This window comes from Arabidopsis thaliana, chromosome 5 (genome assembly GCF_000001735.4).
Source record: "Arabidopsis thaliana chromosome 5, partial sequence".
In the NCBI taxonomy this organism is placed as follows: Eukaryota; Viridiplantae; Streptophyta; class Magnoliopsida; order Brassicales; family Brassicaceae; genus Arabidopsis; species Arabidopsis thaliana.
In genome coordinates, this window is record NC_003076.8 from 17,639,468 (window position 1) to 17,656,893 (window position 17,426).

The window sequence follows — 17,426 nt, forward strand, 5'->3', positions numbered from 1 at the left end:
ATGAGTTCGAGGGTACTCTAAATTGTTCTAAGCGCAAGCCCAGCCCAAGATCCTAAACCAAATTCCAGAATCTTCAATTATAACTGTTCAGCAGCTATACAGCAATCCAATGACAAGCCACCTAGACCAATTACTTTTTTTCTTAGGCCAAAAAGTCTACCAATCACACCTATTCACTAGTAAATATGCGTTCACACATACACATTGGTCCATTTTTTTTGTATCATGATGCAAGTACCAAATGCCAAAAAAGAAAGAAGGAAGAGAAGGACAATCTCACCAATCTTAGGAAGATGCAGCTACTCAAGTTAACAATCTGAGGAAAATCCATATTTATAAGTTATAACCCCAAAGTATGGAACAATCTTGATTCTTGAGACATTAGTATATAAACATTGAGGCTATATGAAACACTACTTTCCACTATCAGTCACCCCCAAAAGAAAACCAAAATAGAGAACGAGATTCATATTATACACACAATAAAACCATATAATATACATATGATTAACAAATACTTGGAATGAATAATTTGGATTGTTCTGACAAATCCATCAAAGCCTCCTCCACTAACTCCTCCAGCAACTTCAATTCTAATTCCTCTCCCATGGAATCCATTTCCAATCTCAAACTCTCCTGTGAACCAATCTCAGCTACTTCAATCCTCACCACTTTATTCACCGCCAAACTGCTCAAGTCTCCGTCTTCATCCCACCACCGATCTTCCACTCTTCCGTTACCCGTTAAACACTCTTGCATTCTGTTTATCACATAAACCCCCAATGGCTTACCAGAGAGGATCATGGGACTACTACGAGGTCCAAGATAGCTCGGTGTTAGCTCCAAGAGCAGCGTGTTGACGAGGTCAAACACTAGATTCTTCACGTTTGATCCGAGTCTTTTCTGTTCCGTTGAGTCTGCGTAGCTGTTTCTCAGAGATGGGTCTAGTGGGCTCTCTGAGGAATGCCATTTAGACAAAAGATTGTCCGAGATTGCATCGAGATCAGCTGCTGATAAGAGTGTGTTGATAAGGAGGCGCAAGTCTTCTTCCTCGTCTCTTGCGGAAGTAGTAGAGCGTTTAGATGAGTAACACCGAGCTACTGTTGAGTCATCGAATGATAAGGTCCGACCAATAGACCCTATGGGAGGTGATTTTCCTAATAAGTTGGATTTCATCTCCCGTTCTGTTTATCCAAGATTGAGGTTAATAAGGAATTGATATGAAATGGGATAAATAACAAAGTGTGAAGCTTTAAAAAGAAAGCTTACCAAGAGAAGATGATGATCTATTCAAGATAGAGGAATTAAAAAAGATTCCATCCTCCTCATCAAAAGAAGTTTCCAGGACTGAAATGGGACTAGGCTCATCGCGCCACTCGCTAGAGTTTCCGAAAATGGTCGGCTTTGTAATTGATAAGCCTCCCTGTTGAGACACATAAAAAAGAATACTTGTTTGTAAATAAAAGAATGCAACAGAGGAATGGAGTGAAATCAGTAAATGTGTGTTTATATGAGTATACTACCTCCCGAGAAGTCATGATTCTGGCAGACACTGATGCATCATATTCATTGTTACACCGAGAATCCAAGATTTCAGGGGATTCCTCATAAGATCTCTCCTTACTGGCTTTCTTGCTCCTTGAGAAAAGAAAGTTTGAGACTTTACCTTTCAGAGACCATTTCAAGCTCTTTGACTTTGTCAGCTCCTCTGGAACTCTGGATGATTTACTCTTGTTGGAACTATCTAGGGATTTGTGACCAAGACTTGTCGATGATTCAGGGAGAGATTTTGATCGTGTAAGGCCTTTAGGAGGCTTTAACTTTCCTTCTTCTCTACTGAAATTACCATCAAAGCAAGATGCAGATACTTTAGGACCCTCCTGTTCATTACCATTGCTTGTTTCTTCTTCTTCAGTTATAAGATCTTCTCTTAAATCTGGAAGTGCAAGCATATCACCTAAGGAAATATTAGAGCCTTTCTTTTCAATAACTTTGGCCTCCTGCAAATTCTCATTGGCTGCTGCCATCAATGCCCATCTTTCAGAAAGCCGTTTCTTGGCCTCTCTGCAGACAGATGATGACTCTGGAGAACCCGAGGCTCTGCTAAAAGGCGAAGAAGAAAAAGGGCTATCATACTTGTTTATATAATCCCATGAATGCCTAGAAACCGGTGACATGATTTCAGAATCTGCGTAGTCGTTAAGAGAACTATCATCGCATATATAGCCGTTGGAAAAGACAGAAGATTGTAAAGTTTCTTCCTTAAGTATCTGGCTCTTCACTCTCCTAGCCACATCTCTTGACTCTCTCCCCTCAAAACCTCTTGGAGAGGTTGGACATGATGAAGCCTTTGTGACTTGACCGTTAGGTTTCAGAACAACTATTCGAGTTGATTGCTTTGTCGGATATTCTTCTTCAACCGGCCATTTGAAAAAATCAAGACCCTTGCCACTCTTACTTCCGTCTCTCGAAGATTCAATGGCTGGTTCATTTCCAAACTTTTCATCAGCAACGGTCTTTGAAGGCTTCAAAATAGTGATCCGCTTAGACTTCTCTGAGGTTGGTGGATCTGTGGACTGGAAACTGTGGAGATGATGAGAGAAGAAGTTATTCGACTCCTGCAAAAACTCGAGGAACAACTCCTTATTCGAACTCAAAACTTCCATAGCTTCTTGAAACTCCTTAGAATGTCGAAGTTCATCGTCTGTAACCAAACGCTTCGCTTCCAAGAACTTTTCACGGACAATGTCCATCTTCTTCTTGCTTAATCCCTCCACACCATTACTACTTAGTTCCCCCTCTTTCTGCCATATCTCATAGACATTTTTATATTCCCCGTGACTTAACGACCTCTTTAGACGAGGCTTTGAACTATAACTCCTAGGAGCAGATTGTGTCTGAGGAAACGAATCAAGACCCATCAACTTAGCAACCAAATTTGTCGAACTTAGCTTAACTTCCATTTCTTTCGACATTTCCTGTTCTAAAAGCATCTTCATTGGTGTTCCATTGACTCCACCATTCCTCACATCCTACAGTCACAATAAACAAAAGATTAACACTTTCTCATTACATAAACAGAAAACAATCAGTGAAAGCAATTGTCTTTACAGGTTTTAAAACTCACAACTTTATCTTCTATCTGATCAAATTGATTCCCCTTGATAGACCCTGTGAACCCCATCATCATCATCATCATTAACATCAAGTGCCATAAAGATCTAAACTTCAAATAGAGATAGAAGAAAGCTAACCATGATCAAAATGGGGTTTCTCAGTGAGCAGTTTCTTTCCATTACCAACAGTTCCAAAATCAAACAGATTCACCATCCGAGCCAAACATCCATGAGCCTGAACGTTTCTTCTTCGTTGCTTATTCATTTCTTCAAAGCCTGAAACATCACAAAATCAGAAGAGATTTTTCTCAATCAAATTTCGGATTTAAGAAAAGAAAACCTTACTGAATATTTTACTTGGACTTTGAAAGGAAACAAAATCTTGGGAAATAAAGAAAGAATCTTGAAAATTAAGAGCAACCAAATATTCATCAAATCAGAAGCATTTATTAATCAAACTTCGTATCAATCACAAAGAGATACACATACACTAAACTTCCAGTAACGTTTACAAACGCAAACGCAGAAACTGCGTTACCGACACCATAAGAACAGAGAGAGAAAAAAAGGCAAGTTGGGCGAAAAACAACGCAGAAAACGTTATAAGAGAAAGCGATCGCAAAATTAAAGTCTTCTGCTTTCTTTCTTCACCAAACATTTCGCTAAAAGAACTGTAAAAGTAATTTCACCAAAAAACGACGGCGTTTCAACTGACAAAGACTGCAAAAAAACAGAGAGACAAAGACCAGTCTGCCGGAATCTGCATTCTCCGGCGAAAGGTACAAACTTTATCGCCGGAATTTTGATTAACGCAATAAAGAAATGTAACAGTAACGGACAAATACAGTAAGAGAAAGATAAACACCTGTGTGCCGGAATCTACATACTCCGGTTAAAATTCAGCCGGAAGTTCAATTTACAAATTAAAATAGAAGCTTTATCGCCGGAGTTTCGATTTTAGAACATAAAGGTAGAAGCTTTGTCGCCGGAGTTTCGGTTAACGAGATAAAGTTGGAAGCTTTTTTCGATATAGAGTCAAGAAGAAGATTATGGTGACAACACCGACGCAATGTCGGACTTGAGACGCGTTTATTAAATGCGATTAATTAGAGACGACAGGTACGGAAGTGGATGACATATATAAAAGGAGAGAGAAGAGAGGATTGGTGTGTTGTCCATAGATAATGGAGCAGGTTACGACTTCGGAACTACACAACGGAGTTAGGTTTTCTTCTTCTTCTTTCTAAACGCGTCTCTATTATTATTACAAGGTTTGTGTTTTAATCATTAATTAATACTAGGAATTAATAATGTCGGAGAATTTTATACTATGGGTGATTAACATAATTAATGTCTTGTAATCCTTTTTACTTGATTAGTCATATTGAAATATTCGGAATTCCTTAATTATACGTTCTATTTGAATAAGTATTTACATATAATGATTTTTACCATTTGTGAGTTATCAAAATGACTCAATTCTGGCTGTCATTGGAGGGAAAAAATATTTATATTACTCTTACATATTTGTTGATTTAAAAATTATATATAGTCAAACTCTTAACTCTATTTTATTAATTAAAATTTTTAGTTATGAATGTGGAAAGAATTATTTGGACCCCTTATTCTGTCTATAAATATTGTAGAAACCAAAACTATAATATTGCTTTTAAATCATGTAGGGTTGTTTAGCAAAAATAAAATAAATAAAAAACTATAGTTTACTAATTTAAAACAACAACGATCGAAGTTATTATTATTTTTTATACTTTTATTGCATGATTGCCGCCGAAAATCAAGATGTTGTGTTTCTCACATACTGTTCGGATCTGGTGAAGATGGTGTCTTTCCCAACCGAATGGCCGGTCTTCTCAGTGTATTTGGAGGAATTGCAGAGTGACAAGAAAGAATTTTCAAATTTTTCTTTATCTTTAATTTCTCATAGTGCAAATGTCAAAGCGGATAATTTGGCGCGTAAAGTTCGTGTCTAACCGCATCATATCACTTATGTAAACATCATTCCTCAGGAATGAATATTTTGAGCTCTAATTAATTTTGGATGACAAAAAAAAAAAAAGATTGAAACCAGAAAGGTGAGAAAAAAATTGTGTAGCAAAAAAAAAGTGAGAATAACAGTAATCATTTCCAGGTTATTAAGGCATGCAAAAAATTTAAAATTTGAAAGTTGGGAGTGTCTTTCAACTATACGTTAATGGAATAATAATTATGAACGGATGCTATCATGATTCGACAGTTCTGTAAAAGATTTCATTAGTTGTGTGACCTATTTACTTTGGATAGGGAAACTTTGTGCTTCTGAGTTCTGATGGGGTTGGAATTTATTTGATAGGGTTCAGAGTTAGAGAAATCATTAATAATTTAAATTTATTGGCCTACCGCATAGAGTAACTATCTAGGAATAAGTATAACAACTTGCCTAATAAAGACTACATTATTTCATATTAATAATTTCTTATCATTTATTATATTAATGTAATATCTGTAAATACCAAATACTCTTCAATCATTGTAGCCTTTTTCGCAAAGTTCATGGCTTTGCTATCCGAAAAAAGTCTAAAACTAGGAGGGAAACACTCCTCAATCTTTGTTTATTATTTCTGTTAGTTAAAGAGTGTTTGGTTTAAGTAAACCATGTTATTATCAAATTTGAGTAGCAATTAACTAACCAGTGTAATGTGTAAACCAAAATGAAACCCTCTTAGTTGAATTGAATAATAGAATAAGTAAAACGTTTTTCTTCTGTAATTTAATTCGATATGGTATCAAAGTGCTTCGTCGCTAAATCACTTTAACAACTTTTATCAAAAAGAAAAGAAAAAGGATGACTTTTACTAACATACACTTAAAAAAAAAAAAAATCTAAAACTAATCAAAGTATGAACATTTATATAAATTCAAATAGTTTTCTAACCTGTGTGAAAACGATAACGATAAACGATGGTTTATGAAACATAGATATTTTCTGTTTTACTAGCAAAATTATTTCATTATGAGCAAAACTGAGAGTTATGTTTAGCTCTGAATTACGGGATGATATATGTTGTAGAAACTAGAATGTGTTGTTGTTTTAGTTTTAATAAAACATTTGCATTTTTATAAAATAAACCCACCATCCCCTCACGCATGATATGTTGTTAATTTTTTTTTAATCTATTAAAGTATTAATTTTCAACTATGTAGCTTATACTATATGTTTTCGTCTATCATTGATTCATTCATTCATGCCTCCGCAGCAACAATACGTTATTCTGCCAAGAATCATATGTTTAATTTTATTTGTATATTCTTTTGTCAGCAAATTATTTATATTTAAAAGGTAGGAATTATTAAACTAATATCAAAAGGTAAAATTCTCTTTGCTGGCACAAAGATTTGATGCTAATTATGTTGCTTTGTATAGTTGTAAGTTGTAACTTTTAACGTTTGAAATGTTTGTGTATTAATTAGTCTCCAATTGTGTTAATAACACATCTACTATGTAGGTAATAGTTCGGTTAAAACTCTATATTGGCCTATTAATGTAATTTTATATAACTAGTTAAAATCTATAGACTCACATTTTGAATCATTTTCTTTTATGAACTGTTTACATGCATTTTTGCGAGTTTGAATCTAAATACGATCATATAGATGATACTAGTACAACCATTTACCTATCCTTGTTCAAATTTTGTTTTTTTTTCCGCCAAATCTTTGTTCATTTCTGAACCGATATTTGCAGGTTAGACCAACTCCATCCAACATCACATGAGGAGGTCTTCCCATAATATAAATACAATATGTAAAAGAAAGTATAATATTTTAATGTTTGGGTATTTTTATATTTAAGACACAATGTCTCAAATGTCTTTATAGAAACATTTTGGAGAGAGATGTCTCAAATTTAAAGACCTTTTTATATTTAATTATTCATATCTTATAATTATAATTTTTTAATATAGCTAAAGACCCTCTCCTTTTATATGCAATAGAGATGCTCTTAAGGTTCTAGTCTTCATATATTTTTTTAACAAACATTATTATACAAAATCGATTTCTATAAAAAGAAAGGTTCAGAGTTGAAGAGTAATTGAGAGTTTAGGACATTTTATGTTGGCTTTTCTTGGGGGTTAGATGTTAAGAAACACTTGCTTCCGTTGAAGCTTCCTTCTTCTTGTATCTCTTCGATTATTGACTTTTTTGGTTGCTTCATTTGATCTTTGACTTTATTTGACGTTATCGAGTCACATGATTTTCTTCCTGTGTGGCCGCACCCAAAACAAAAATGTTAATTCGTGATCTCCTTGACATGTTTTTGATCAATATCGTAACTTTGTTACACAATACTTAATTCTGATCATCCATGGTGGACTGGATTTTGTAATGCGTTGGGCCTTAAGCTATCATTTGTTTTCTTATAAACCCCCTAAAAAGGCCCAACGCATGTGGTGAAATACAAAAGCCTAATCTCCTCCGTATTTACAACTTTCACTAACTTTCTAACACTAGAATTAAATCGATGCAAACCAATAAAAGCTCAAATAATTTTTAGTTTGATTAAAACAAATATGATTTTATTTGGTCTTACTCGAACATTTGATTTTTTTCATCAATTTATACCTAACATTCAATTTACTCGAACATTCGATTAACGAAGAATTGTCAATATCGTCGTAATTAATCTTTTCTCATTAATTAGTTAAGTGTTACTCGAACATTAACGCCTAATAATAGTCATTATCGCCCATATATAAACTGTTTTTCATTGAATGCAGAGGTGACAAACTCCGTCTATTGGATTGATATCAATTGTAACGTGAAATCGCAGGCTTAAAATTTTTATTCAAACCCATGATTTTAAAGGGCTAAGTACGTACATGATGATTATGGCAAAACGAAAACGAAAAACACAATTCTAAATCAAATCCATATAAGCTTAAAACTTAATTTGGTCAATAACATTAAAACCAAAACGGAAAAAAAAAAAGAGAGGAAGAAGGAAAGAGCAAAACCTAATCGATCAAAATAGTTATGTTTAAATAAAACTAACAAACCATACTCTCATCAAAGGTTTTCTCTAAGTATTCGAACCCTAGCTAGTCATTAAGATACGATCGCACTATAACGATCGACGACGTCACTCAGAACGAACGAGTTTCTTCAACTTAAACAAAAACTTACGAGCTATTGATTCTTGACGATGTAGATCTCTATCAGATTTGGCTTGTTTTAACTTGTAGCTCATTAGATAGACACAACGACGTCGTTTATAATCATCTTCTTGACTCGATAAAAAGTCAGCACTCAATTTCTCTGAAGTTACCTCTAAATCACATGTTGACGACTTCTTTGGATTTCCTTCTCTATCCCATACTGTTTCATAGATCCAATTCTCGCTTTCCAACGTCATCTTCTTCTTCTAAAACTGAAATATGTTAATCTTTTTCTTCTGTCTCTCTCTTTTTCTAATAGTAAAGGTTTTGTTACTACTAAACCGAGGATTTGTGAAAACTGAGGGATTCAATAGTGTTATAGGGTCTACTTATATAGCCTTTTATGTTTCCTTTTTTTTCTTGATAAAGTATGTTTCCTTTTATTTTGTTAAAAGGATAATGTAAGTTTTCTATTTTTTCTGATGGAATTATCTTATCATTTGCAGGAATTGTAAAAACAAAAATCGAAATCTCTTTTTTTTTTGTCAACTACATAAACAAAACGAAATCTTACTAATATAATTTGGTTAAGAATTTCATTACAACGTTGAATTTCATTACAACGTTGATTAAAAAGGCTTACATAGTTTAGCTTTTTAAGTGGGCCAAATATTTGGGCCTTTGAGATCTCGTCAAGTTTGATTAAGGTCTCAGAATTTCTTTCTATATTCACTTAATATTCATGTTACGACTTACATGTCGTATTTTACCCCAAAAAATACTTATTTTGCAGGAAAAAAACTCAAATAAAGGAAATTTAATTTGATTAGTCGAAGATGTTAAAAAGAAAAGGACATTTAATTATGAGTATGAATCTTTTATTATTACATAGATTTTTTAAAAAAGTGAAAAACAGAAGAGAAAATAATAATGAAGAGAAATGCCACGTCATCCTAAGTTATACAAAACGCCCAATCAGCCTTCAAAAACAACACCGTTGGGTCTTCAGGAGAGGGCTCTCTTTGTATCTTTATACTTTGTTTACAAAAAAAAATGAAATAATGAATAAACACTCTTTGGTAAAATAAAATAAATAATGGTATGAGCCCTAACTTGAGCCCTAAGCAACTGAAATGCATCTGCGGTGACCCACTCGTGTTCTCATTTTCTGTCGTTTGGTTTCTTCTCTCCACACGTTTCCAATATCTTGAGCGATGTTAACGGCGTCTGCTGATGCTCCAGCCAATCCTTTCCTTGTGAATCCAGCCGCGTAAAGTCCCGATTTCCCTTTCCACGCGTTTGGAAACGGCGATTTCGGGAACCCGTTTTTCGAAAACAGATCATTTTCTTGGAGCCATGATGGGACGTTGCTACGGTAACCCGTGGCCAGAACCACCGCATCGAGATCTAATCTCTGACCGTCTACTAGCTCCACGTGACTACGAGAGAACCGTTTAATTCCCGGGACGATTTCTACTTCACCGGATTTGATTTTCTCCATAGCTCCGATGTCTAGAACTGGAGTCTTACCTGAAACAATCTTGAGCTCCATTGGGCCCATCGTGGGCCTCTTTAGGCCATACTTTGTCAAATTTCCTAAAATCAGCCATGCAAGAATCAGTAGAATCTTGTCTACTAGCCACAGAGGAAACCACTTCATCAACATCATGGAGATTTCAAAACTAGATTTGCCTAAAATCTCTCTTGGTAACACATGAACCGAGCTACGAACAACCATGGATGCATTAGCATTGTGATTTGCGAGATCAAGAGAGACTTCCATGCCGGAGTTTCCACATCCGACGACAAGAACACTCTTTCCTCTGTATTTCTCGCCGGATTTGTACTCACACGAGTGGATCACCTCGCCTTCAAACTCCGTTGTGAGCCCATCGATCTCTGGAACAACTTTCTCCGCGTTTTCTCCCGTCGCCACCACTAACCACCGGCAGATATATTCCATCTCCGACCCCGAGGAAGAGGAAGATGTTGTCTTGATGCGCCAGAGACCACTTGTCTCGTCGTATCGAGCAGACTGGACACACTCGTTGAACTGAGGAGTAATTTCGAATTTGTTTGCGTAGGACTCAAGGTACTCGATGAACTGTCGTTTTGTTGGATATTCCGGGTAGTCTTCCGGGAAGGGCATTTTGGGTAATTGACAAACTTTCTTTGGTAAATGAAGTTTGATTCTATCGTAAGTTCGTTTTTGCCATAGTGAAGCTATGCAATCTGCTCTCTCCAATACCACAAAGGGAACACCTTCCTCGCGGAGGCAGGCTGCCGTGGCTAGCCCCGATGGCCCGGCTCCGACGATTACAGGACCGTTAACCCAAATGCACCGTCTTCTGTCGGAGGAATCTTCACTTCCCATGAGCCTAAACATGTTCTCCATCTTTAGGGGTGAGTTTGATCGAATCAAGATTACAAGTAGTGAAAATGGAATAGTTTAGGTATCTTTAGAAGATGATTTTGATCGAATCAAAAGAATAGGTAGTGAAATTGAATAAGCTTTTTTTTTGTTTGTTTGTTGATAGAGGAATGAGATGCTTTGGAATGTGTTTGGAGGAAGAAGTAATGGTGGATGTGTTTATATAGTGGACGAAGTAAGAGGAACTTGCATGTGATCTTGTGATTAGCGCGTTCTAAGGCTAATTTTTAATCAATTTAATAAATGCAAAAGTTCTTCAATAAGTGTGTGTAATAATTTATTTAGGTTTCCCATTTAATCATATGCTTTAGCTAAAAATGCGAAATAGTTTAAGTTATTTTAAAGCTTTTTTCCTTATGGAATCATTCGATTCTTTTCTTCCAAAGTCTCTGATGGGACTTTGATTAGAGTCCGTTTTAATAGTATTAATTAGTTGGTGATGATTATAATATAATTGCTTTATGGTATATATTGAGATTGTACTTACTGATTAAATAGCTTTGAATATTACAAAGATATAGTTTCAAAATTTAAAGATGTGAAAGGGTAATCAACTGGGCACAATGGACCAATCATAATGATATTCATATCATCCAAATTCTTCTGATCATATGGTCCAAATGATAATGATATGTACATCATCCAAATTCACCCATGAGCTTGTAGAGATGGCTTTTGGAGAATATAACTGGATTGGGAAAACTACTTGTCATATAGATATATAGACATATTTTTACAAGTGTTAATAGTAGGGAACAAAAAATAAAATCAATAGAAATACAAGTACTATGGTGTTCTTTTGGTGGATACTTTGACGTTATCATTATAGCATAAAACAAAAACTGGCACTCTCGTAGGATAAACAGAAAATCAGATGAAATTTTAGTAGGTATGTTATAAACTAGATCAAAAGCCAATTTTAGGCTTAATTATTATTTTTTGAGCTATTTAGAGTAAACCTATAATTATAAATTTGTTTACAATTTTTTTTTTGTTAACTTTAAATTCAAATTAACCAAGTTTATGTTGTATTCTAGAGTTTATCTCGTTCAAGTTCACCATTTAGGGGTTTGATAATCTAGGTGATGCATTTACATGTTTTGGTCCATCGATAATTGGTTTGGAGTAAGAATGGTTGCGTCGGTGATGAAAATATTTGCATAAGCATTTAACGTATGTAATATTTTTCTCGCATGGTATTAATTAAGTTTTAGTAGATTTTCATGTATATTTAGTAGATGATTGGCATGCAGTACCTATATGTGCGTGGTTGTAAATCGTTACACATCAAACATTAATCAAGCATTCAAGCCTTTAAGAACTGTAAAAGAATTCGTCGATTTATTTGTCTGAAACGGATCTGATCGTGATTGATAAACTATTTTCCGGTCTAACTCGTTATTCGTTTTCTATTAATTGTGATCTCTTCATTTGTCTTTTGGAGACAAGATTATCTCCTTTTGAAACCGAATGAACAACATTTTCAAAATGTTCCTAAACGAGTAGCTTCATTAGTTAACATTTTCGGATAAAATTACTCGGTAGGTAAGTTTTGTTCAGTTTGATAATCTCGTGGCAATGTGTGCTGACAAGTATGCAACCACGTGGATAGGATGGTGAGCCCAGAGTGGGGGCTCAATTTTGGCCCACTTCAACTCGTCTGCCGACTGCTGACTGCTTAACCAGTAACTACGTCAAATCAATTTGCAATTTTGCTAATAATACAGTTTTTTTGTTTAGGTCCATTTATTGTAAGTTTGTTTATTATCGTCTTTTAATAGGATTTTTTTGTCCTTTATGGTGTTATTCGCTTTATATTACTTTCGACGAATGTTCCATTACAAAGCGCTTTTTATAATATGAACTCTAAATGGAAAAGTTGTTATTTATATTACAATTTTTCTAATTTGTGAAGTTAGTGCATGTACAACGGACGCTTGTGGTTGTACATTTATATTATCTTTTAAGAGTTCATCAGAATTCATAATAGATATATTGTTGAAACTATATCAATATGCATACTCGATGTAATCTGTATTATACGAAGAAAAATAAAGATAGATATCAAATTTAAAATTAAATAATTTGATGAAATTGTTCTACTAGGATTTCTATCTTTTTGAAATAAGTTGAAACTCTCCGCCAAAAAAACGGAGCAATAGAATTTGAAAACAAACAAAAGGTACCTTATGGAAGATGTTATACTATCGTTTGGCAGTGTAAAACTTGTGTGGGAGATCCGGGTATGAGCTTTCTTCGATGGTCATACACGTATTAGAGTAATGTGTGTATTCAATACAAAACTAAATGACAATAAATAGAGATATTTATATTTTTTTATATATTGTCAGGAATTTTATCCAACTTCTAATTTTTCGAGATGATCATTTATTAATTTTAGTGTTCTGGACAATAATCGATAGATCAAATTTGGGTCAGAACGATTATAGATCGGATTAGAAAATGTGTAGATCGGATTCTAATATCATATTAGAAAAACATATATAATTAATCAAGAACTAATTAGCAATTAGTTGAGAAACCCATATCTCTGATATATTGTCAAGATCCTTGTCTAATTTCCGGTGTGGAATATAATTATACCTAATAACACGGTTCGACGAAGCACATGTTTTATTGATGTTCACGGTTGTTAATCTCGTCATTTGTTGGAGAGTCTGTTTGGATTGGTCGTGGTAAATCAATTTTAAATCGATGTTAGGTGTCCATTGATTATGGATTATGAGTAAAGAACCAATGAAGGTAGATTAGATTGAAACTCACTAACCGGCCTTGGTTAGACTTTTCCATAGGCACTTGAGTTTGGTTGGTGGTATGTATACTTTAGAATTATGTAAAATAATAAACTCGATATCGAATAGTACAATAAGACTCTTTTGTATTCTTTAAGTATTGGTAAGGTTCAATGATCATCTCACTAGAAAGCTCCCTTTGTAGTTGTAGATTTTGCAAATTAAACGCTTTTGCAATGATCACATTCTTACATATATATAACTAATTATCCTTTTAGGCGTAATAATGGAGACTTTTATACATGTTATCATCAAAAGGATGTATTTGTTTTCGTTCACATGGCTACTTGCTTCTCACAAGCTGAGTCTACAATCGACGAAAATCTTAACAATGTCCTTAATTATCATTTCCCAGTTGATATATTTATCCTAAGAAATAATAATCCTCCATAATTGCCGAATTTTGGTAGTTGAAAGAATCCAGAGGTGTTGACCAAATTTGTGTCAACGGCCTCTGCGCATATAGACATTAATGACTCATTGACTATAGTAGTAGTATCCATAGAATGTGCATATACAAACAAAGATGAGAAATAATTAGTGTATAAAAATATGCAAATACCAAAACAAGAACAATAGTAATTGGTATCTAACAATTAGGTGAAGTGACCAGATTTAAGTAGTTTGAAAAATATTTTAGAAGTAATTTGGAAAGATTTAAGATATTTAAATGAGATGACCTATCTTGTTATAACTTTTTATTAGAAATGAATAAATTTTTTTCTAAGAATATTTTGATTGTATATCAAACCGTTAGTTAAATAATATAAAGCTTAATTTGGACACAAAATATATTAAAGCTTAACATGATATTAACCAAAAGTTTCTAAAATTTGTAACATTTATATTAATCTATGATATATACACAATAAATTTATGATTAGTTATTAACTTAATCGATAAATATCTAATATATATAACAAGTTTTGATATGTCTCTTTGTTCAACCAAAAAAATTTATGTGCTTAAGTTCATATCAAAACTAATTGTAATTTCTTTTCGTCTTTCGTTGTTTTTATTTTTCTGACATAAGGGTTGACATTCATCTATGATATTTTTCGTTTTCGTTGTTTAATCGGGATGTTCCCGACTTTCACATAGTACTGTGTCGGTTGCATTACGAAAATTCGAATAAAAATTAAATAGGTTGTATATTAATGTGAGAGAGAAGTTGCCTCTATCGTTTTCATGTAGGTATATATGATGAAAAACCAAATTCTTGGCAAAAGAAAACAAAACCTGAATTCAAATTTAAATTTTTGCATGATAATTTGAATAAATATCTGGTGACAAATTACAATTAATTATAGGCACTCAATTATTGGGTATTCCGAAATGTTATTACGTGGCGATTTCATCATATGCATGCATATACAGTATATTTCCTCCACGTAGTAGTAATGTGCATGCAAAAAAAAAGAGGAAAACGTATAAAATCCATTAAGTTATTGATAGAAATGGTTAATCACTAATCTGATCTCTATTGAATGTCAAGAAAATTATATTAGGAGGGAATGCTACGTGTCGGGCACATATTCATTTGACCAAAGTCGTTGAAACCTTCCCAAAAACTGTCTGCTTTACTCTATCTTTTAGCTTGAAATAGATTTTTGTTATCCAAAAGCAAACTTATGCTGATAGATTTTAGGGATTTAATATTTTTTTTTTACAAAACTTAAGCAGGACTAAACTATTTAGAAGAAGATCATGCATGTGCCATGATCTAGCTTAAATTTTTCTTAAACCATTACTCAGATTCCCTCAAGAAGAAGTCAAACTTGTTTCCTATTTTCTTTTGTTTATTCTGATAAAATGTTTTGCTTGTTTGTTTTGTTTTGCACAAGTGTAAAATACATAACTATTAAGACATAAACGCATATTCACTTTTTATAGGTAGGGTGGTAAATTTAGCGAATAGTATGTTAAATTTGAACAACATTCTGAATCTACCGACTTTGAGTAGTTAAATGTGGAAATTCGATTAATATTTTTAATTGGAGGGGGAATCATAATCTTTGAGAACATGACAAGATATTTGAATAGAAGATGCTTATTTTGACTATATGTTGGGAATAAATGGATTTGGTTAATCAAACAATTAGTTAAAAATTTAGGAAAGAATAAATTGTTCTCTATTAGCCATTTAATTACTTCACCAAGAAATAATTAGTTTACTAACAGGGAATTACGAGAGAAGCAGAAAACACATGAGGCACATGGAATTCCGATTTTAAAACAAATATAGTAATTATATTATAAGAATTCGGTTACATGAAAATTGAATAATAGTAATATGGAATATTGTACCGTTAAGAATGGTTAATGTTTGTAACTGGTCAAAGTAAGAATTCTTAAATTGAGTGGTTAGTCAAAGTTTATAGTCACCATACTACTAACATGTCATCACTCATTTTTTTTTTTAATAAGCACTTAAATAGCCAACAAATATATCCATAATACTATATTATACGTAAATAGAACCAAAAGGAAAAAATTGGCTTTTACGTTAGTTTTTCTTACACCATTTTGTCGACGATCCATAAACAAAAGCTTTACAACGCAGAAAACACGAATATGTGGAGTCGAACTCTAAAAAAAATAAAATACATAAGTGAATATTAACCACTTGACTTAAATCAATTTTTCCAATTAGCTATAGAAAGTGAAAATACTACAACTAATTATTTTGTCCAATTTTGATACATTTTATTAAGAAACTTATATTAACAAGAGCTAAGCCGTTGTACGAAGTGGTAGGCCATCAAAGCAATGAGGGTCAATTTGATTGAGTCCACATACAAAGGAACAGCTAAATTGGCCCATTAGTGAGATTGACATTAAGTTCAAGGTGGGCATTGGTTTAGGATCCATCAAGTTGCACTAAAGTCCAAAGAGGTTATTGAGAAGGAAGAGTACTACTTTTGATCATATCATATCTTTGGTCAAACAAGAAACCAATATTACTCCTGAACTATGACAGCTTTCACTACTGAATGATATAATGCGTGTGTTTTGTTTCTTCGTCAAGAGTTCAAATATACACTGATACACACGTATTTGAAGCCACTTCGAATTTGGGCACCAAGGCATGAATTAATAACAAACCCAATTGGGTGAAAATGTTACAGTTGTATTTGGTCCAGTTATGGGGGCCCTCTTGGTACCACTAATCTATTATTAATTCAACGCGTTAAATGTATATTTGGTTTTTAAGTTTTTTTTTTTGTGTGTGTGTAATAGCATATTCAAATTGGATTGAATCTAAATAATAATATGTTCTAATGTTTCGTGGCTTCACATGTACCTTTGAGCATGCATGGCAGCCAAAAGAATATCATGTCCATGAAACATACCAGCTAAAATAATAAAAAGAAAACGTCCTTCGAAAACTTTTGATCCTATCCAGAGAGATCTCTTTTATCCCTTGAACCATCTTTCTTAGCTCAAAAAAATAGATTGAGCCAGAAATAATTTTTGACCAACCCAAGAGGCCAAGACTCGACTTCCCCCTTCATCATTTCTCGATACTGCATAGGCAGTTGCGTAATAATATTCGGATTTGAGCAGCCGTTGACAATGTTATTATTTCAGGCCCACATATTTGCACTTGCGAGCCACCATGCAGATCCTGAACCTTGACCATACGAGAAGTGACTTTAAATTTTTCTCCTGATATTAGAACCATCTACATGTGTTCACCAAAATCGAGCGAAAACGTTCTTCAGTGAACAACCCTCTCCGATTAACTATTCCATATATCCTAAATTGTGTCCCAAACAACATGCCAACATAGTAGAGTTTGATAACAAAGAAACCTATGTTACCTATTTTTTGCTTTAATGTTTTTTCACACGTTCATTCGAACTATAATTTGACAACAAATTATAACCAAAAAAGAAATTGAGAAGAAAAA

General features: G+C 33.7%; 2 protein-coding genes across 5 annotated transcripts; both read right to left on the reverse strand.

Annotated features, from left to right (window-relative positions):
• Positions 1-308: 308 nt before the first annotated feature.
• On the reverse strand, positions 309-4,515 carry TRM21 (methyl-coenzyme M reductase II subunit gamma, putative (DUF3741)). 4 transcript variants are annotated; one of them, NM_123755.4, is made up of 6 exons: positions 3,982-4,513; positions 3,255-3,392; positions 3,128-3,171; positions 1,524-3,032; positions 1,270-1,423; positions 309-1,184 (listed from the first exon to the last, which is right to left on the reverse strand). In NM_123755.4, the coding sequence occupies exons 2-6, from the start codon at positions 3,379-3,381 to the stop codon at positions 508-510; spliced, it is 2,511 nt and encodes an 836-aa protein (NP_199201.1). In that variant the 5' UTR covers positions 3,382-3,392; positions 3,982-4,513; the 3' UTR covers positions 309-507. The 4 variants fall into 4 exon arrangements, with proteins under 4 accessions (NP_199201.1, NP_001332579.1, NP_001332578.1 ...); NM_001344508.1 differs by having other exon boundaries at positions 3,606-4,513; NM_001344510.1 differs by having other exon boundaries at positions 321-1,184; positions 3,462-4,515.
• Positions 4,516-9,108: 4,593 nt separating this feature from the next.
• Positions 9,109-10,908, reverse strand: YUC5 (Flavin-binding monooxygenase family protein). Its single transcript, NM_123756.2, has one exon. The coding sequence runs from the start codon at positions 10,662-10,664 to the stop codon at positions 9,390-9,392; it is 1,275 nt and encodes a 424-aa protein (NP_199202.1). The 5' UTR covers positions 10,665-10,908; the 3' UTR covers positions 9,109-9,389.
• Positions 10,909-17,426: the final 6,518 nt, after the last annotated feature.

Coding starts and splice junctions, on each gene's coding strand:
- TRM21 (NM_123755.4), bottom strand. CDS start 3,381: ATGAATAAGCAACGAAGAAGAAACGTTCAGGCTCATGGATGTTTGGCT. Junction 1,424..1,523: donor GAATCATGACTTCTCGGGAG/GTAGTATACTCA, acceptor GTGTCTCAACAG/GGAGGCTTATCAATTACAAA. Junction 1,185..1,269: donor TAGATCATCATCTTCTCTTG/GTAAGCTTTCTT, acceptor TTGGATAAACAG/AACGGGAGATGAAATCCAAC.
- YUC5 (NM_123756.2), bottom strand. CDS start 10,664: ATGGAGAACATGTTTAGGCTCATGGGAAGTGAAGATTCCTCCGACAGA.